Source organism: Callithrix jacchus, chromosome 8 (assembly GCF_049354715.1).
Source record: "Callithrix jacchus isolate 240 chromosome 8, calJac240_pri, whole genome shotgun sequence".
NCBI lineage: Eukaryota > Metazoa > Chordata > Mammalia > Primates > Cebidae > Callithrix > Callithrix jacchus.
In genome coordinates this window covers 105,720,200-105,742,325 of record NC_133509.1, presented here as the reverse complement: position 1 = coordinate 105,742,325, position 22,126 = coordinate 105,720,200, and the positions used below count along the sequence as shown (strand labels likewise).

Genomic DNA, 22,126 nt, shown 5'->3' with positions numbered 1-22,126 from the left:
TGCAATGGCATGATCTCAGCTCACCACAACCGGCACCTCCCGGGTTCAAGCAATTCTCCTGCCTCAGCCTCCTGGGTAGCTGGAATTACAGGCATGCACCACCACACCCAGCTAATTTTGTATTTTTAGTAGAGATGGGGTTTCTCCATGTTGATCAGGCTGGTCTTGAACTCCTGACCTCAAGTGATCTGCCTGCCTTGGCCTCCCAAAGTGCTGGGATTACAGGTGTGAGCCAACATGCCCAGCCCATTACATTAATTTCTATTTCCACATCTTCTATTCTCTATTAATCAAGTTTTATATATCTTTCAAAGACCAGCTTAAGCATGTGTCTGTCCTCATCCATTCTAGTCCTCAGGGAAGGCAATATTTGATCACTTCTCAGCCCTACACAAAACTTTTCAGTGATAACCTTTTATATGCTGAACAAAACCAAGGCTTCTTAGCCTAGGATTCAAGTCAGTCATCCAGTTGCAAATAAGTACGTACTGAGAGTCAATTATGTACTAAGCACTCTCTAGGTGCTGGGAATGCTGTGGAGAACCAGGCAGACTGGTTCCTGCCCTTATGGTGAATGCACTGACATTAAATAATTACAAATAATCAATTACATAATTACTAGTGTGAATCAAGTAATTATAGGGCCCTCTACAATCTGGTCTCAACCTATCTTTTCAGAGTTCTTTTTCATCCTTTCATTCCATCCAAATGGCCGCCCTTTCCATGCTTTCCTACTTCTGTGGCTGTGCCCATTCCCACCCTCCTTTCCTGAACACACTCTTCCCTGCTCCACCTCATGCCTCCTCAGGATCAGTTCTGGTTCTGCTTCTTCCATGCAGCCCTGCCAGACAAGTGTAGTCTGAAGATCTACCCTCATTTGAATTCCTAGCACTTATCCATTCAACAAATATTAACTGAATGACTTGTTGAAATGTTTGATGAATGACTCTTCATGAGATTCTAAACACATGCTATGGTATTAAAGAATTAAGTTGTGCAGGGAATTAGAGTTTTCCTATTGAGAAGGATCAATGATTTTTCTCCTCTCTTCCCCTCTTCCCAGGGAGAGGGAAGAAATTCACGAAACTAAATAGTAGAAATACAAAATAATGGAGAAGCAAAATGACAATAAAGTTACCCAAGTACTCATAATCCCACTAACTTAGAGACCCGCCACTGACATTTTTCTCTGTTTAGTACTTTTTTTTCCTGTTTCTGTTTTGCTGTGTGTCTACAGTCAGTTTGTAAAACTTTTTTTCCCTCAAGTTAAAAAAACATTTTTTTTTTAAGACAGGGTCTTGCTTTGTCTCAAGTATGGTGCATCGAACACTGTTCACTATAGCCTTGCCCTCCTAGGCTCAAGCAATCTTCCTTCCTCAGCCTCTTGAGTAGCTGGGATTACAGGCTTACATCCCCAAGAAAATTTTTCATAGAGATGGGGGTCTTGCCATGTTGCTCAGGCTGGTCTCCTTCCTGTGCTCAAGTGATCCTCCTGCTTCAGCCTCCCAAACTGCTAAGATTTCAGGCACAAGCCACCATACCCAGCCCCAACTTAAAATTTTATCAAGACAATTTTTTTTATGGCCTTTAAAAAAAAACACAAAATACCTCCACCCCTACTTCTTTGCTCTCTTTTGCTTGAGGGTGGAATGGTTTTGTCTAAAACAAATCCTAGAGAATTTATTCAGACTCACCTATATCTTTTCCAGGTCACAGATCCTATATTTAATAAAAACCTGAGCATTGTTTTAGGGCCTTTACTTAAATAGAAATCGTTTCTCAAGACCTACTCTGCATGCTTTTTAGAACAAGCCTCATCTCTCTTCTTGAAGACCTCAAATGTGTGCTCTGACTATACAGTGTAGTCATATTGATGAGCAAACCACAGAATGTCTGACCTATAAGGACATAGGATGTCTTCCAGTTCACACCCTTCACTTTAGGAGTACAGTGTTAGCTGCGTGCCCAAAGTCACGCAGCTGCCTAGTTACCTTTGCAAACTGCCCCACTGTCTTTAGTTTGTGTAATAATAAACCCCAAACTAAAATTCAACAAAAGCACTCACCCTTGCTAAATAAATAATGTCTATTCCTACCACTGAAGGAGAAAAGGTAACAAAGTTTGGTAGATCTTTCAGCACTGGCTTATTTAGAAATTTCAGAGGGCTAGGTGAAGTGGCCCAGGCCTGTAATCCTAACACTTTGGGAAGCTGAGGCGGGTGGATCACTTGAGCCCAGAGTTCAAGACAAGCCTGGGCAACAGTGAGACCCTGTCTCTACAAAAAAATAAACAAAATTAGCCAGGTGTGGTGGCACGTGTCTGTACTCCCAGCTACTAGGGAGGGTGAGGTAGGAGGATCACTTGAGCCTGGGATGATGAGGCTGCAGTGAGCCGAGATTGCGCCACTGCATTCCAGCCTGGGCAACAAAGTGAGACCCTGTCTTAAAAAGAAAAAAGAAACAAAGCAGTATCAGAGAACCTAACTGGAAGTCAACGTTGGTATGATAGGATTAAAGCAAGAAGAAACATTATGGACCTCCTATCTCTTTCTTAATGTTCAAAACACGGGGTATAGCAAAGGCACATAGGAAGAGGTCGTTCTCACTCATGAACTCATCATCGGCTTCTGCGTTTATTTTGCTTTGGTTCTTCTTAATCTGACCTCTACAGATTTCACCACGATCCAAGATGTAATTCCACCAGGCAAAAGAAGCCTAAGGAGCCAGGTGCGGTGGATCATGCCTGTAATCCTAGCACTTTGGGAGGCCTAGGTGGGTGGATCGCCTGAGGTCAGGAGTTCAAGACCAGCCTGGCCAACATGGTGAAACCCCGTCTTTACAAAATAAATAAATAAATAAATAAATAAGAAGCCTAAGGATTGCCGAAAAGTTGGCTCCCTTCAGACAGACCAAGCCCAATTCATGGCATCGTTCCCAGCCCCAGTTTGAAACCCAGTAAGGTGGTCTCCTCTCTTTCTGAATTCTAAAAAAAGAGTGGCATTGGATCTCTTCCTATAGGAATCCAGGAGAGGGCGAGCTGTGGTGCAGTCTTCATAAAGGGAAGAACTTTCAGACTCACAAAAAAAAAAAAAAAGGGAGGGGGAAGAACTGTAGTGTTCAGAGTTCTTCTAATGAACATCCCACTGGGCCTAAAAGGAGATGAAAGGTTCCGGGCGAGAGTGGCCCTCTAGGTTGGACTAGGGCAGAGCCAGATCCATGAGAGGGGAGAATCCAACTAACTGTAAAAGGGATCTGGGGAAGGAAGAGCTCTGTTGGGTGTGCAGCCCAGCTCGCTTTCCCTGTGCCTACTTTCAGAAGCCCCTTTAGGATGGAGAATACCGGTGCTGCCCAGTGCAGCCCCTACCCATCCATCACAAACAAAGGCAGCGGCCTCCTTTCCAGCCTTTTTAGTCGGAATGAAGGCTCAGTATTACCTTTTAGGATCCACCCTTCCCTCCTCACGCACCCAATGAGGCCGGAGCCTCTTCCTGCCGGGAGGTGCTGAACTCTCCCAGGAAACGGACAGGTGCCGCGGGCCAATGGTGGGAGCTGCGGCGGGCCAGTGGGCAGGAGGAGTGGGTCGACCTGGGTTTGGGAATGAGAGAGCCCGCAAAGGGGGCGGGCACGGTGCGGCGGCGGCGGCGCAGGGAGTGAGAGGGACCTGCGAGGCTGCCCCAACCACTGCGGAGGAACCGGGGACGGGGTTGCCGCAGCCAATAGGAAGGCGGCGGGCGCGGGGCGGGGCAGGCGCGGGGCGGGCCCCCTTCGGGTCCGCAGGGCTTGGGCGGAGCCAGGCCCGCGTCAGGTGGTCCCGGCGAGCGGGCGGCGCGGGGGGCGGGGCGCGGCGCAGCGCGGCTCCGAGTGAAGAGCGGCGGCCGGCGGGCGGCGGTGGGCACCGGCTGCGCGAGCAGGTACCGGCGGCGGAGGTGGCGAGGCCGCCCCCCGGGGGCGAGCGGGCAGTGGGGGACTCGGCCCGCCGCGCCCCTGGGCTGCGCGGGGCGCTCGGGCTCGGCGCTCTCCTCGAACCGCTGCCACAGCCCCGGCGAGCCGGCTGTCCTAGCCCGGCTAGCTCGGGCCCTACCTGCGGCCGCCGTCGGGGGGGTTCCTCCCAGCTCTGCGGAGGCGCATGAACAATAGGCGGCGGCGGCTCCTGCGGGCGGCGGCGGCCCCGCACCCTATGGATCGGCCGCTCCATGGAGCCCTCCAGAGCGCTTCTCGGCTGCCTGACGAGCGCCGCCGCTGCCGCCCCGCCGGGGGAGGATGGAGCCGGGGCCGGGGCCGAGGAGGAGGAGGAGGAGGAGGAGGAGGCGGCGGCGGCAGCGGCGGGCCCCGGGGAGATGGGCTGCGACGCGCCGCTGCCCTACTGGACTGCCGTGTTCGAGTACGAGGCGGCGGGCGAGGACGAGCTGACCCTGAGGCTGGGCGACGTGGTGGAGGTGCTGTCCAAGGACTCGCAGGTGTCCGGCGACGAGGGATGGTGGACCGGGCAGCTGAACCAGCGGGTGGGCATCTTCCCCAGCAACTACGTGACCCCGCGCAGCGCCTTCTCCAGCCGCTGCCAGCCCGGTGGCGAGGACCCCAGTTGCTACCCGCCCATTCAGTGTAAGGCGAAGGCGGGGCCCGGGAGCCGGGCGGGGAGGGGGAATGACGGAGGCCGGGGGCGGGGTGGGGGGGGCGCTGTCTGGCAGGAGGGGAGCCCTCCGCGAGGGCTAGAATTGGGGTGGGTAGAGGCACGATTGACCCGGGTGTGGGTGGCGCCAGCGCTCGGGCAGCTCGGGCTTCGCTTGGTGCACTCGAGACGCCTCAGGGCCTGCCCACTCCTCAGGCACTTGGGCTTCTTCACCTTAATTTGGCACCGCAGCATTGGCTCTCGATTTCCACTTTCTGAAGTCCCAGCCCGAGAATCTGTCTGTTTCCCAGTCCCTTCTTCTGTTACCTCCCCCCCTCCCCCCCACCCCCATTCCCAATCTGTAAGTGTTCCCGGCGAGCTAGTGGTTAGGGTCCTAGCCTTGGTCGCCAAATCTGGGACCTTGCCACCACCTCTTCTAATGCCTGTCCCCGCCCCTTAAAGGCATTTGCTTTTAAAGAGATGGGGGTGTCTCCTGCAGGGCTGGGCCGACTCACCAGTCCCGGAAGCCTGTGTGAACTCAAGGCTCAAGTGCCTGTAAAATGTCGGGTTGATTTCTTGGACCCTAATCCTTGTATCTCAGAAGTTGTACCTTTAGGAGTCTCACTGATTTAATGTGCTGAGGGATGTGTGTGTCTGGAGTGGGGGTGGGACAAGTGATGATCAGAGAGGGAAAAGTATGTAGTTCCCCCATGGGAGATCAGGATTGCAAGGTACAGTGGCAGTATCCCAGACCCTTGACAGTGAGGCTGTTCGGGAAATACATTTTCTCCTTTCTTCTCACCCTAGATCCTTGCCCTTATTTGGAACTGGTCAAATCTCAGGGGGACCATGCTCAGGGGTCTCTCCCAGGGCCTTTCTTCCAGTGTCCTGATTTCCGTCAATTTTCCAGGAGCCCCGTATTTCATACCCTGTAATCAGATCTGTTTTTATAAGGGAGTTAAGTTGTCATTAGAATCCCTTAATCATACTAGGTTGTTTCAGAAAAAAACATGTAAATATCTCTTTAGTGCAGTTTACACTATTTTGTATTTGAGAGTTTCCATAATCTCTTATCTTTTAAAAAGGTATTGTTAATACATATTAATTACTGTTTATTCCTTATTTTGTATACTTTCATCTTAGTTGATTTTTTAAAATGTCATTAGCAAGGACCAACTTTAAATATGTAGTTTTAAAATTTCCTTTGTAACAATTACGTTTCTGGCCCTATTTTTTACCTCACAGTTGTGTTTCTTTATCTTAAGATGTGTGCGTTTTTCTTTTTTTTGAGATGGAGTCTCGCTCTGTCACCCAGGCTGGAGTGCAGTGACGCAATCTCAGCTCACTGCAACCCCTGCCTCCCAGGTTCAAGCAATTCTCCTGCCTCAGCCTCCTGAGTAGCTGCGATTACAGGCAGCTGCCACCATGTCCAGCTAATTTTTGTATTTTTAGTAGAGATGGGGTGCACCATGTTGGCCAGGCTGATCATGAACTCCTGACCTCAAGTGATCCACAAGCCTCAGCCTCCTAAAGTGTTGGATTACAGGCATGAGCCAAAGTGTCTGGCCTATCTTAAGATTTTTTTTTTTTAAACTAGCATGTAATATCAAAATCATAGCCTCTTCACTTGTTTTTCAGCTGTTCTTTTTCTGTCGGTGTTTTGACTATCAAATTGATGTTCAAATCTTTACGTTCCCCTCTCCCTCATTCAGTTGAAAACTTCATATTTCTTCATGTTGATCTTTAACATGCCTAGAGGTAGCAAATTACTTTAAGTTGTTTCCGGGCACTACATCTTTTTGGCACGAGTTTGGTAGGCTGAAGGCTAAGCATCCTGGCATAGTGTTTTGAAATAGTGTTGAAAATGAACTTGGTTATATATTGGAAGAAATATGAATAGCCTGGCATATTAGAAAACATAGTGTCATTTTAAACATAAGTCAGATTTTGATTCTGTGGGTGTAGTTTTGTGATTTTGTTTTCTGGGACAGCTAATGTCAGAGTAGAAGAGCTAGGTGAGGTTCATGATCAGGAACTCAGTTTCTTTAATATCTTGTGCTCTGGGTACCAGAGCAGTCAGGAGTGAGTATGACTTAGGCTGAAAAACTGTCCACAGAGCCACACATGGCAACAGTGTGATACTTCTTCATTAGGTGGCCAGGACTTATCTTCATTGTCATACAGGTTACCTTGGAAAGAGTGGATTCCTAAATCTGGAACCCAAATGTTGAGAAAGTAGGAAATAACTTGTTCTAATGGTAAGAATTGACTTGAAGAATATGGTATTTGAAAGACCTGGTATGCTCTTTTATTTGGCCTCGCTAGGAGTTCTGATTTTGACTGTAATTAATTTCTGATAATTCCGAAAATTTAATTTCAGTCAAAAACTAATTATTGAGTACCTAGTGAATGATAGATACTGTATACTATGTTAAACACCAGGACATAAAGAAGTGATAAGATGAGGAGGTGCTTATAAGATAGGTGAGGGAGATTAATGATGTAAATATAAAACTTCAGTGCAGTGCCTTGGTGAAGATGCAGTGCCTTGGTGAAGATGCAGTGCCTTGGTGAAGATGCAGTGCCTTGGTTCATCAGAAGATGAACATGGGCTGTTACTGATTGGTGCTTCTCTCTCATCTGTGTGCTCTACCAGATCAGTTTGTGTCACTCAGAAAGTGAAGATAATTGACAAACCCTGTCTCCAAAGACTTAGAATGAAATTGAGCCACTGACACCTCATCCCCAGAGTTACCCTTTTGAACTTCCCCTCTGAGCATGTGTTGTGACATTACATTCTGGACCATGAGTAGAAGACATTAAGTCAAGTAATAGTGTTCAGCTTTAGTTTCATATTATTGCTTCTTAAAGTGAGAATTTACCTTCAAACTTCATTTGAAAACTTTTTTTTTTTTTAATTTTGAGAGACAGGGTCTTACTCTGTTGCCCAGGCTGAATTGCAGCTGCGTGATCAAAGCTCACTGCAACCTCAAACTCCTGGGCTCAAGAGATCCTCCCACCTCAGCCTCCCAAAGAAGCTGAGACCAGAGGCCCAGCCAATTATTTTTATTCATTTATATTTTATAGAGATGAGGTCTTGCTTTGTTGCCCAGTCTGGTTTTGAACTCTTGGCTTCAGTCAGTCCTCCCACCTCAGCCTCCCAAAGTATTGGGATTACAGGCATAAGCCACTATGCCTGGCCTCAAACTATTCAAAACAGAAGGGGAAATTACCAAATATCATGACAAAGAAAAGATATAAAAATGATACTATAAATCATTTTATATTCATATAGTGCTTTAATCTCCTCCATTGTAGGTACCTGTTAGAGTTTAACTGTCTATGAATGACAACTATAAATAACCCAGGAGCTCACCCATGTTCTTTATTATAGTGAAAGATGAAAAATGTACAGTTCCAAACTCATTGTCTTGGGAGATATAATCTTAGGTATTATATGAAAGTTTCTCTTACAAGAGAGTTGTTTCTGTTTTCACACAGGGTATACATTAAGGTTATTAGTTTTAACTTTTTATTATCTACATCCACTAGAAATAGGAGGACATATTTTCAGATGCACTTAAGATTTTCGAGTGAAGTGTATGCCATTCACTTACTCAAAACCCACCAAAATGTGCCTAAACATTCAGTTTCCAAGCATATGATTGAGAGGGAATAACATTTTGACTTTAAAAATGGAAGGAATAGGCTGGGCACGGTGGCTCATACCTTTGATCTCAGCACTTTGGGAGGCTGAGGTGGGCAGATGATGAGGTTAGGAGTTTGAGATCAGCCTAACATGGTGAAATCCTGTCTCTACTAAAAATATAAAAACTAGCTGGGCATGGTGGTACATACCTGTAATCCCAGCTATTCAGGGGGCTGAGGCAGGAGAATCACTTGAACCCAGGAGGTTTCGGTGAGCGGAGATTGTGCCACTGCACTCCAGCCTGGGTGACAGAGAGACTCTGTCTCAAAAAAAAAAAGGAAGGAATAAGGATTTATTCCTGGAAGTATCCTTCCACAGAAACTGAAAAATGTGCTGAATGCAGCTTGACCTGATGGTTACTTAAAACCAGGTCTTGACTCGAGTAGGGAAGAGAAGGAGAGCCCCACAGACTCTGCTGCAACTGAAGCTCTAGTTCCTTAGTTCCTGTCCCAAGGGACTGAGCAGGAAAGGAAAGAAAGGTCCCTCCTCCCTCCCTTCTTCCTGGGTTCTGCCTTTTATCTGTTTGAAGGCTGTGTTCTATACTTTTCTTGGAGTCTGGTCATAATATTTTCTTAACTAAATAGCAAGAACCTGAGATTTTTGTGTTCTACCCAAAGAGAAGTTATTGCTTTCCCTTCCCTGCAGAGGTTTTTAGAGGAGCTGTCCTTTCAGCACCCTAGTACTGAATCATATCCTTTAAATCTCCCTGTATTTATTTTTTCAATCCCTCGTGCATTTAAATAAACGTTTAACACCTACTGTGTGTTTACAACTATGCTTAAGACTGGAGGAAAGAAGGGAGGGTACAAGAGAAAGCACAATAGTATATTTCCCTTAAGGAGAATTCAGATACTCAGTTGAGGAAATAAGATAACGGATACAAATTTGTTAAAGAATCACACATCTTTTCATATGTGTAAAAGCTGCTAGAAAAACATGAATGTTCCTTCCCGCCATGACCAAGAAGACTCTTAACATGCATTTCTCCAAAAGGGTTTCTAATCTTTCTTTATAACATAGGCATATTTTTCTCATTCATATAGATGACATCAGGCACAAATTAGTAATCAGTCAGGATTCATTTTGGGGCTCAGAAATGCTCAAGCTATTTTAAGCAAGAAAGAGATTTAGCATAGGAAATTCAATGCTTGCAGAATTGTTGTAAGGGCTGGGAGACGAGGCTCTCAGCCGGACCTATGTGAACAACTCCCAGAACATAGCAGAGCTGGCCCACTAGTTCAGCTGCTACTTTGCTAATTGGGAAGATACAGAATCGGGAGCTACCATTGAAGCTGTTGGCTTCAAAAACACCCTGTTGTATCTGCAGCCCAGAGATTAGGCAACCATTTGGCTATGAAACATTCCTCTCCACATCTACAGACTTAGTGATTGACACCAACACGCTGTGGCAGAAAATCCCCCCTTCTCTATAGCTGCGCTAGCAGGAAGAAGCAGCAAGAAGATGGTCTTCATCTCACTTCTGCCTTTCAAATCTTGTACATCTAATTAGGATAACTTAATTTGCATTTAGAACTTTAGCTGTAAAGGAGTCTGGGAAATGTAGTTTTTAGCTTCCTAGCCTCTGTAGTACTGAAATTTATGCTAGAAGGACTTTGGAATGGATGCCGATTGCTAGTCTATAATATTCTGCAATGACATTCATTCTTCAGGAAGACTGCTGGGTAAGGTGATAACCTTTTGAACAGTTGGAATTTTGGGGTCAGGATGGGCTATATTTTTTGTATGTCTAGAGACTATACACTTGACTTACCCTCCTAAGAGTTTTCTTTGTGCAGACTGCCAGTTGCGTTACAAAATACAAATGAATATTAGTTCCAGATGGGATAAAGGTATTATAATTAAGCAAGAACAGATTTTTTTTTAGCACCACCAGCATCTGAGTGGAGAATGGAGGCGTCATGGGGCTGGCTGAGTAAGGAAGGGAATAGTCAGCAGTGGGCAGTTCCTCTTTTGGTCTTGCCAAAAGTTCAGAAATATATCTTTGTTTTCTTAGTTTTTCAGTAGAGTGTGATTATTTTCTGCATTTGTTTCAGAAGGTCCAGTTCCAGTTCAGTTTTTTTTTCCTAGATCTGAATTGGGTTTATTTCCTACTGAGGTAGTGTGTTAGTCCATTCTTGCATTGCTATAAAGGAACACCTGAGGCTGGGTAATTTATAAAGAAAAAAAGTTTAATTGGCTCATGGTTCTGCAGGCTATACAGGAAGCTTGGTGCCAGTATCTGCTTGGCTCTGGTGAGGCCTCAGGGAGTTTTTATTCATGGTGAAAGGTGAAGTCGGAGCAGGCATGTCACATGGTGGGAGCCAGGAGCAAGAGAAAAAAAGAGGGGGGAGGTGCCACACACTTAAAAAACCAGATCTTGTATGAATTTGAGCAAGAACTCACTCGTTACTGTGAGGAGGGTGCCAAGCCATTCATGGGGGATCAGCCCTCATGACCCAAATACCTCCCACCAGGCCCCACCTCCAGCACTGGGGATTACATTTCAACATAAGAATCAGATGGGGCAAATATATCAGGTAGTTTTTTTCCCATTTTATTTCAATGATCTGTTGGTCACCTACAAAATGTTTGGCATGGCAGGTGCAGTGGTAAATGAGGCAGACAGAATCTCTGCCCTTGTGGGTCTCACAGTATGGCCTGGACAACAGGCATTGAACAAGTAATTAATTGTAACCTTGATGACTCTTGTGGAATGGAAACTGCCATGGAAGTGTTTGATAGGGGCCTGACCTCGTTTGGTCTGAGGGATGGAGAAGTTCCATTGTGAAACTGATATTTAAGACCTGAGGTATAAGTATGAATCAGCCAGGTAAAGACAAAAAAGAAAATAAGATAGAGAACAGGGTTTCATGCGAGAAACAAAACACACTTTGCTCATATAGCACTTAACACCATATGTAGCTTGATTTATAATCACTGGCAGCTATTATTATCTACCCATGAAAGCCTTTTCACACAGAAAGAAATATACAGTCAAGTACCTTAGTTTCAAATTCTGTATTTGGGAAGGAGAATGATTGGGTAGGATACAGAGACCATCAGGGCTTGGACTGAGGCACAGATGAGTGCTGGAGTAAGATCTCTCTAATGAGGCTCCTTTCCCATGTGTTTCAGTCACCAGGTCCTGGTAGAACCAAGTTCTGAAAGTCTCTCAAATTGACTACGTACCCCCCATATTCACTGCTGCTGAGGTTTAGACCTCTGAGCTGCATGGCCTCCTTAAAGGTTCCTTTTGCTGTTGGGTCTCTGTCTTCCAGGTTAGTTTCAGCAGCTGCCAGAGTTGGTTTCCTTTCTAAATTACAGGTCTGACAACATTCTTTTCTGAAAGATACATGACTGCTCTTGTTTACAATGTGAACTTCAAGCCCCTCAGAATGGCTTTAAAGACATTTTCTGGCCTGGTTACCCTCAACAAGGTTTTGAGCCTCGTCTCCAATCCTGCTGCACACATGACCCAGCCCCAGCAGACTCCCTGGAGTTCCTAATAATATACTGTGTATTCCCTGTTCCATGTTCTTGGCTCCTGTCCTTCCCTCTGCCTGATCGTCCTTCCCTACCCTGATTTCCTTCATTGCCTGAGATCTCTCCCACTCATTCTTTAGGGCCCATTTCAAATGTTACCTTCCCTGAGAATCTTTTCCCCACTCACCTCCTCAGTGCTCTGTGCTGCTGTGGGAGTTAGTGATTTTCCTAAGCCTCTAATCATACTTCTGCAGAAGCTCTTCTCATCCTATGGTTTGGTTGTTAGGTGTCTGCCTTGGTACTGAGTTGGGTGCTTCTCACCACTGAGCACACAGTAAAGCTGAATAAGTCTCAAAGAAAGGATCTCGGCTGGGTGCAACAGCTCACGCCTGTAATCCCAGTACTTTGGGAGGCTGAGATAGGAGGATTGCTGAGCTCAGGCGTTTGAGACCAGCCTGGGCAAGATGGCAACCCCCATCTCTATATTTAAATGTATTTTTAAAAAAGAAAAAAAGGATCTCCCCCATGTTCCCTTTAGTTACAATAGTTGGTTTTGGTACAGGATTCTGCATAATTTTCTAGGTGGGATTTTTTTTTCATGAATATTTATAGAATGCCTACTGTGTGATGACTGTCACTAAGGAAAATGCAGCTGAGCATGGTGGCTCACGCCTATAATCCCAGCACTCTGGGAGACCCAGGCAGGTGGATCACGAAGTCAAGAGATCAAGACCATCCTGGTCAACAAGGTGAAACACCATCTCTACTAAATATACAAAAATTAGCTGGGCATGGTGACGTGTGCCTATAGTCCCAGCTACTCGGGAGGCTGAGGCAGGAGAATTGCTTGAACCCAGGAGGCAGAGGTTGCGGTGAGCCGAGATCGTACCATTGTACTCCAGTCTGGGTAACAACAGCGAAACTCCATATCAAAAAAAAAAAAGGAAAATAAGTTAATTGCAGTTCCTGCCCTTATGGAATTTACTTTATAATGGGGAGACAGAAAGGCCCAGTAAATAGACAACCTGCCCTGTTTACCCATCCAGGTAAATGTTAAATACGGTGTTTTCAGGATGTTTTTGACTTGCTTCTTTTTTCCTTCCCTTTCTCAGTGTTAGAGATTGATTTTGCGGAGCTAACCTTGGAAGAGATTATTGGCATCGGGGGCTTTGGGAAGGTCTATCGTGCTTTCTGGATAGGGGATGAGGTTGCTGTGAAAGCAGCTCGCCACGACCCTGATGAGGACATCAGCCAGACCATAGAGAATGTTCGCCAAGAGGCCAAGCTCTTCGCCATGCTGAAGCACCCCAACATCATTGCCCTAAGAGGAGTATGTCTGAAGGAACCCAACCTCTGCTTGGTTATGGAGTTTGCTCGTGGAGGACCTTTGAATAGAGTGTTATCTGGGAAAAGGATTCCCCCAGACATCCTGGTGAACTGGGCTGTGCAGATTGCCAGAGGGATGAACTACTTACATGATGAGGCAATTGTTCCTATCATCCACCGCGACCTTAAGTCCAGCAACAGTGAGTATGAAGAGATGGGGCTGGAGGGGCTCACAGCAGTTGCAGATGCATTCCATGACGTCAGTAGGAGTGGGTTCCTGGCCGGGTGGGGTGGCTCACGCCTGTAATCCCAGCACTTTGGGAGGCCAAGGTGGGCAGATCACCTGAGTTCAGGAGTTTGAGACCAGCCTGATCAACATGGAGAAACCCTGTCTCTAGTAAAAAATACAAAATTAGCTGGGCTTGGTGGTGGATGCCTGTAACCCCAGCTACTCAGGAGGCTGAGACAGGAGAATTACCCAGGAGGCGGAGGTTGCAGTGAGCCAAGATTGTGCCATTGCACTCCAGCCTGGGCAACAAGAGTGAAACTCCGTCTCAAAAAAAAAAAAAAAAGGAGTGGATTCCTAATGGAACCTTAGTGGGCATTACTGAAACTCCTTGCTTAAACACATTCCATCCTTGAATTGAGATGTAGGGGGTGAGATGAGTGCCAAGAAAGATTGGTTTAGGAAGAGAGGAATGAGGCGCCTGAGGAGTTTGGGATCATTCTGAGGTTTTTTTTAGCAGTTAAGAACGGCCTTGCCTGCTATTCTTCCACATATCAGAATGTGTAATTCTGATAGGCTGTACAAAAAACATATAGATTTATTTTTGCACTTGTGGGAAGTGTGAATGTCATCACAAAAGGGGTTTTTCTCTTTGTAGAACAAGAGGTAGAGCAAACCTTTATTATGTTTACCTAAACACCTCAACTTGAGGTACCCATCAGAGAAGGGACTATAAGAAGAGAATCATATTGTTTAAACTGTGAGCTGATTCAGGTGGCAATGTCCGTTTGGAGATCATGACTTGCTAGTAATGTTACTGACCTCCTGTAGCCCAAGGGTGGTATTAATTAAATGTCATAATTACCTAGTGTTTAACAGCAGGGAACTGAGAAGCAATTGTTTATTAAACATCCAGAATCCATAAACTGGATTTTAAGCAAGTGTTAAATATTAAATGGTGAGTTGGTAGAAGCTCCAGTCCTTCATAGAGGCTGAATTAGCAGGGCTAGGAATATGCTTCTCTTCTGTGGTAGTTTGTGCTGTCTCTTGCCTAAACTGGGTGGTAAAGAGGACACAGTTGCATAATGGTATGTACTTAAAATCACTTGGAGCATCCTGTCCCAGAGGGAGAGCATTTGAGTTGAAGGACTTTGGGGGGGGTAGCATGGGCCCCCAGGGACTTCACTCTCCCCGCTTCTTTCAGCTTTGAGCCTGGAAATCCTTCAGACTTTATTTGTTCCAAGCTGTTTCAGATGTGGTTATTTTTCCGTTGATGCTATTGTGAATCTGTTTACTTTTAAAACTACATTTTAAAATTATGTAATTAGTGGTAGGGCACAGTGGCTCATGCCTGTAATGCCAGCACTTTGGGAAGCTGAGGCAAGAGGATTGCTTGAGCCCAGAAGTCTGAGACAGCCTGGACAACAAAGGGGGACCTCATCTCTTAAAAAAAATTATGTAAGTAGTCAGTGTTTCTTGTAGAAAATTAGAAAGTGCGGATAAAAAGAAGAGGAAGTTAACCTATAATGTTTAGCGAGAACAGCTATTATATTTGACATATCCTTCCTGACATTTTTAAAGCATATCTGGGTTATACATATACAAATATACACTTATCTTTTCTACCTGTATTCTTTTCCCCCTTAATAATAGAAAAATTCCTTCTCGTATGAGTATGAAACATTAGGTATGTATTATAGATATGATGCATGTGCAGTATTTAAGTTACATTAAAAATCTGATTTCTCTTTTTCTCTTTGCAGTTTTCCTGTCTTTTTATCATATGATTATTTTCATTTCCCCTCCCAAATTCTATTCTTAAAATAAATTAAAGATTTTGGTGACCTCTTTTCAGAGTAATTTCTACCTAGAGATTGCTTTAAGTGATGGGATAAGAAGAAGCAGATATATTGCTGGAAAATGTAATGGAGAAGCTGAATTTTCTTTATTTTATCTTTTTTAATATGTTTATCATGTTGAGAGAACTAGGCAAAGTACTGTAATGTTACATAATTGAGCCCATTTAGAAAGTCGGGCTAGGATAACAGAGTTGTAAAAATTAATAGTTTGCTTGATGAAGTTTTGAATTTTAGTATAATTTTCACCTAGACATATACATTTTTACCTCTTAGGAGATTTGTATTTAGGAATGGATGCTCTTATGAAAGACAAGTTACCCTGTCAAGGTTCTGCTGTTTGTAGGCGAGGGCAAGAGACAAAACTGTTATTCAGGAGACAAAACTCTAGTCTATTCTTTGTCCTTATGTGGGTTTTAGCATTATCAAGGGGGAGCCATCAGGATTGCAGGAGTTGTATAATACTTACACATTCGGCAGTATTTTAAAGGACCTTCTCAATACAGTTGATGCCCAGTAATGTTTATGGTCCATTGGACTGCATGGTTGGTGCCGATGTTGATGCTAATTGTTAAATCTTACATGTGTTTTGGGGTAGCACTTTGACGTTTTTCTGTGGGTGGATGTTTGCCAAGGATTGTATGTGTCTAATATGAGCCTTGATGATACCACTGTTTTTTGTTTGTTTGTTTTTGAGATGGAGTCTCACTCTGTCATCCAAGCTGGAGTACAGTGTCGTGACCTTGGCTCACCGCAACCTCTGCCTTCAGGGTTCAAGCAATTCTCCTGCCTCAGCTTCCGGAGTAGCTGGGACTACAGGCATGCGCCACCATGCCCAGCTAATTTTTGTACTTTTAGTAGAGACGGGGTTTCACCATGTTGGCCAGGATGGTCTCAATCTCCTGACCTCATGATCTACCCGCCTCAGCCTCCCAAAGTGCTGAGATGTCAGGCGTGAGCCACCGTGCCTGGCCACCACTGTTCTTATTCCATTGCAATGTGTACATGCCTTGAAAATGATTGTCTTTAATTTTAATTTTATTTGTTTATTTCTTTAGAGACAAGGTCTCACTCTGTCACCCAGGCTGGTGTGCAGTGGCATGATCAGAGCTCACTGCAGCCTTGGCCCTTGGGCTCAAGTGATCTTCACACCTCAGCCTCCTGAGTAGTTGGCTTACAGGTGTGTGCCACCATGCCCTACTAATTTTTTTTTTTGAGATGGAGTCTCGCTCTGTCCCCCAGGCTGGAGTGCAATGGCGTGATCTCGGCTGACTACAACCTCTGCCTCCCAGGATCAAGTGTTCCTCCTGCCTCAGCCTCCCAGGTAGCTGGGATTACAGGAGCCAGCCACCGTACCTGGCTAATTTGTGTATTTTTAGTAGAGACAAGTTTTCGCCATGTTGGCTAGGCTGGTCTCGAACTCCTGACCTCAGATGATCTGCCCGCCTCGGCCTCCCACAGTGCTGGGATTACAGGCATGAGCTACCATGCCCAGCCCCCTCTTTTTTTTTAATAGAGATGGCGGGGGGCGGGGGGGCAGGTGTCTCGCTTTGTGGCCCAGGCTGAAAATTATCTTAGAAGTGTTATGCCACTTCCTTGCCCATTGTCTCCAGCATGGGAGCCATGACTTCTTTGTATTTTGTAGATGGGAGCACTGGCTTGTTTTCCATGCTTTGTTAAGGGTTCCAGAGAATTGTATTTTGGTCATTGTCATGCGAGGGCAGAATACTAGGAATTATATGTGTTAGTTGACTTTGACCATTAGAGAAAAAAGTATGTATGCATGGGAGCTGTCTTTGTGGGAAAGAAAGAGCAGTTGATGATAAACTCCTAGCTGTTAGAAAGGCTCAGTAAAGTGACTTATTAAAATGTTTTGTTATCCTGATCACCTACTTTAAAAAGTCATTTGCAGTTTACTGGCAGTGAAACAAGTATAGCGTGTAGTATCCTATGTTGATACAGAATCTACATTGAGTTTAGGTTGATTGTACGTAACCTGAAAAGCCAAACAGAATAACAGTGGCTAAACTAGGTGTACATTTACTTGTCTTTGAAAAGAAGTCTGGAGGATTCTAGGGCAGCTCCATATTGGTGTCTGGGACCCAGGTTCCTATTTTTTGCTCCCTCATCTCAGTACATGGCTTCCATCCTCATTGTCACCCTGTGGTCCAGATGGCTGCTGGAGTGCCAGTTAAGAGGTCCAAGTCACGGGCCTGAAGGAGGAGGGGAAGCAGAAGCACAGAAAAGGTGTCCCATGTGGCTGAGTTGGCTCCCATAATTTCCCAGAAGTCCAACATGGCGTATGTGCTTGTGTTAATTGGCCAGAGTATGGTCGCCTGGCCATCACTAGCTGCAAAGTGGACAGGAAAATGGAGGCTTTTATGCTGGGTGTCAGTGAGCCAAGCTGAGAATCAGGGTCTGTTACCAAGGAAGAGCATTGCTGCTAAGGAATTGGCAGCAAGCAGTCTTACCATGGAATCTTAAATGCAGGACATGTATTGGTATGAACTATTACCTCAGATGTTTAGCATCACACAGCCAAACAAGTTTAGCCAGGCCTGGGACACGTGGCTCAGACCCCTGGCTTAACTGCTGGTTTATATTACTTTACCACATCACATCATCAACTTAAGCATCACACCCTAATTCTACTCGCAAAAAGCCTCTGGCTATAAAAATGGATTTATGTCTCTGCTCCATCAAATTGGGGAAAACCAGTTACATGATTGTCAGCAAACGCATTGAAAGATGGTCTTAAATGGAAGGAAGGGTTGCCCTTTTGGGGGCAGGTAGATGAACTTCAGGATTTTGTGTAGTAGGGTGGCTTGGCGTAACGACATTTGGCAGAAGAGCAGTTTAATAGCGTCCATTAAAAGTTAAATAAGTGGCCAGCCGCGGTGGCTCATCCCTGTAATCCTAGCACTTTGGGAGGGTGAGGCCTGCGGATCACCCAAGATCGGGAGTTCAAGACCAGCCTGGCCAACATGGTGAAACCCTATCTCTACTAAAATACAAAAATTAGCCAGGTATGGTGGCAGGCGCCTGTAATCCCAGCTACTTGGGAGGCTGAGGCAAGAGAATCACTTGAACCCAGGAGGTAGAGGTTGCAGTGAGCTGAGATTGCACCACTGCATTCCAGCCCGGGTGACAGAGCCAGACTCTGTCTCAAAAAAAAAAAGTTAAATAAGTGAAAATATAGATATTTAAATAATATGTAAAAAGCTTTGGAGAATGTAAAAACATCCAAAATGTCATTACTTTTATATTATTAATAAATCACTTTTCTTCTCTTAGAAAATACAGAAAAGGGCTGGGCACAGTAGTTTAAGCCTGTAATTCCCATACTTTGGGAGGCCGAGGTGGGTGGATCTCTTGAGCTTAGGAGTTTGAGACCAGCCTAGGCAACATGGCGAAATCTCATCTCTGCAAAAAATACAGTAAAATCTTGCTGGGTATGGTGGCACATGAATGTGAACCCAACTACTTGGGAGGCTGAAGTAGAAGGATCACTTGAGCCTGGAAGGTCGAGGCTGCAGTGAGCCGTGATTGTAACATTGCCCTCCAACCTGAGCAACAGAGTGAGACTCTATTTCAAAAAATAATAATAAATTAAAAAGAAAAAAACAGAAAAACACAGGTAAAACCTGTGTGTTTTTCCAGTTTTTCTGCACATTTTCATGTGTTTGTTTTTACCCCTAGATAATATCCTAACAAAAATATTGCTTGTAGCATGTGTTTCTCCTCCCCCTTGTCAGTGCATTGGCAGCCTTTGCCCCTAGTCATTACACTATTGCCTGCACATTCCTGTTGGACAGCTGGGGTATTTCATGTTGTTCTGTGTGGCCCTTCAGTGCTTTAGTTTCATATAATTGGAAATAACGTCATTCTGCTCACAGGGCCACAGCATCCACATTGCATTCATGTTTGATTTATACCCTGCCTGTACCGTTTTGGGTTTCAAGCAACTCATTCTGAATTTTATAGCTGAAAGAGCAGAAGTGTGTAGTGAACTGTGTTTGGTTTGGGACTAGGCACACCTGCCTTCCTCTTTTCAGATTTCAGCTTAAATTCTCTGAGATCTTTGTTGCCTTCTCTTCTTCTAGAGGCACTTTCTCCTTTAGCCAAACTGGTCTCCCCTTTCCCCCTTGCTGGCAGGGGTGCCCTCGCCTCATCTCTCTGCCTATCCAATACCTTCACAGTTTTCTGTGCTCAACTCAAACCTGGCTTCTTCTGGTAGCCCTTCATGTATCCTTGCTGTGGTCAGTGCTAAGTTATCATTTGCTAAATGTGTATCACCTGGTAATTCGTAGAAGAATATTGGAGTAACAGAAGGCTAGAACCACTCCTCTAATGGCTGCAAGTTCAAATGCCTTCCAGCCAGGGCGAGTCAATATAAAGCACTGGTAGGCATTCACAGGCCATAAGAAAAGAAACACCTTGCTGGCCTGCAGGCCAACCTGCCAAGTTACATCCTCTGGCCTCTTTTTGTTGGCTGTGATTTCAGCAGCATTCCTTACATCTCCAAATAGGTTTTGTATCTTTAGCCCCCAGCATAGTTCCAGGTGCATAGTAGGGTCCTCAATAAATGTATAGATAAAAGGAATGAATGAATAAATGAATGAATAAAATGTCGCATGAAGTGGTTTACGTGGGGGAATCCCAAAATGTAAACATTCCCTTTCTCTCATCTGTGATGTCATTTAGACCTCACTTGTGTGGAATAATTTATTTATTTATTTATTTTTTATTTAGTAGAGACAGGGTCTCACCATGATGCCCCGCTGGTCTTGAACTCCTGGTCTCAGGCAATTCACCTGCCTTGGTCTCCCAGAATTGGGATTACAGGCATGAGCCACCACGTTTGGCCATGTGGAATTTGCTTTTCATCCTCAGAATCCTCAGGCCCTTGATCCATCCTAATTGTCTGAGCCCAGCTACCTGTTTTGGATGCTGGAGTGTGGTATTGTGACAGTGCATTCCTTATTAATCTCAAATGCCTCTGCCTCCTCCCCTCTTCACACTTTTCTTGATCACCAGCCTAGCTAACTCACTGGCCCGTGTTTCCACCGTAGCTATTGCTGGCTGCTAGGAGTGGCTAGAATAGACCACTGCCCAGCGCTGCTGGGTCTACTCCCAGTCTGTTCTGTCCAACCTCAGTGTTCCCTTTGTTCCCAGCTTGGGGATTGCCTGTCATGCTCCTCATAGTGCCTGTTCTAGTTTTGTTAAGTTGTTGGATTGGCTGCTCCTCTTAGAACTGGAAGCCCATGTAGCATCACCCCCTCCCAGTTTTGTTCACTTGCACCTTGTCCTCATCTCCAGCATTCTCTTGGAGTTCACAAGATCAGGAAGCTGAAGACATGGTTTCATCAGTGTGAGGATGGCAGAGCTTTTGTCTTCCCCTTGGTCTCAGGTCAGAGTCTCGCTCTGTTGCCCAAGCTGGAGCACAGAGATGTGGTCTTGGCTCACTGCAACCTCTGCCTCCCAGGTTCAAGCGATTCTCCTGCCTCAGCCTCCCGAGTATCTGGAATTACAGGCACGTGCCACCCCGCATGGCCAACTTTTGTATTTTTAGTAAAGATGGCATTTCGCCATATTGGCCAGGCTGGTCTCGAACTCCTGAACTTGTGATCTGCTGTCCTCAGCCTCCCAAAGTGCTAGGATTGCAGGCATAAGCCACCATACCTGGCCCAGCAGGCTCTACATTTTAAGCCCTGGAGTACCACACACTGGCCAAAGCCCCAGACTGGTTTTTCTGTGCAGGATTTCTCATGGCTGCTGAGTTTGAGGGCTGCCAGACCTGTGGCATCCTGTGAGCCGCTGGATCCCAGTCTTTAGTGTCATTGTACTGCGCACATGGTAGAGCCCATTCTGCCTGATGGAGGAAGCAGCTAAGGCATGGGAACCCTGGGCAAGGATGATGTGGAATTAGACTTGCCTCGAAAAAGGATGAGGAGTAGCTGTAAAAGCAGTTTTTTCCTTCAGGAGAATGAAATAGGCAATCAGACATTCCCAGAGTGGACCTGGGAGGCAGTGAAGTATCAGCTGGAGAACCCAAGTCTTGGTCCTTTTTGAGAGGTAAGTAAATGACTTTTTGTATGCTTCATGGAGGCCTCTCCAAATGAAATACTTGTGGAAGTACCTGGCTCAGGTGCTTCTGTATTTCCCTGTTTTTCTCCCCTCAGTCAGGTCCTTTGGTGGTTTTTGCTACACGTTCCTTCTTACAGAGAGTTGGAGGATGATGGATGTGTTTTGAGGATTTTCCCAGGCAAAAGTGGATAAGCACTCAAAAAACTGGATTTATCTTTTGGTTGCAGGAGGCTATGCCAGAGGTTAGCTAGCAGCTACCTGGCAGGTCTCAAAGTATCCTGTTCAGTGGATGGGTAGCATTTCCCATGAAAGCAGAGACATGTTCTGCAAAACAAAATAAATACCTAAGTGAATAAAGCTGAAATGAAATAAATACCTAAGTGAACAAAGTGAATAAAGTCCTGTTCAGTCAGGTGAATAGGACTCAGCAGAAGGAACCAGTGAGGCTGGAGATCTGACTTGCAAGTCCTGTTGCAGGTCTCAGTTCCTTTTTATTTTTTATTTTTTTGAATTGGATTCTTGGTCTGTTGCCATGCTGAAGTGCAATGGTATGATCTCAGCTCACTGAAACCTCTAACTCTACCTTGTTCAAGCGAATTTTCCTGCCTCAGCCTCCCAAGTAGCTGGGATTACAGGCATGTGCCACCTTGCCCAGCTAATTTTTGTATTTTTAGTAGAGACAGGGTTTCACCATGTTGGCCAGGATGGACTCGATCTTCTGACTTCATGATGCGCCCACCTTGGACTCCCAAAGTGCTGGAATTATAGGCATCAGCCACCATGCCTTGCCATCTCTTGGTTCTTTAACGTGCTTTAGGATCCCTGCCTTTC

The 22,126-nt window shown here is 45.4% G+C and overlaps 1 protein-coding gene across 2 annotated transcripts in view; it reads left to right on the top strand.

The window, feature by feature from the left end:
- Positions 1-3,835: 3,835 nt before the first annotated feature.
- Positions 3,836-22,126, top strand: part of MAP3K9 (mitogen-activated protein kinase kinase kinase 9) — an 84,172-nt gene continuing 65,881 nt past the window's right edge. For both annotated transcript variants that reach the window (XM_078335274.1, XM_002754062.8), the window contains exons 1-2: positions 3,836-4,601; positions 12,913-13,326. In XM_078335274.1, the coding sequence (XP_078191400.1) occupies positions 4,193-4,601; positions 12,913-13,326 (823 nt within the window). In that variant the 5' untranslated portion in view covers positions 3,836-4,192. The remainder of the gene's footprint in view (positions 4,602-12,912; positions 13,327-22,126) is intronic.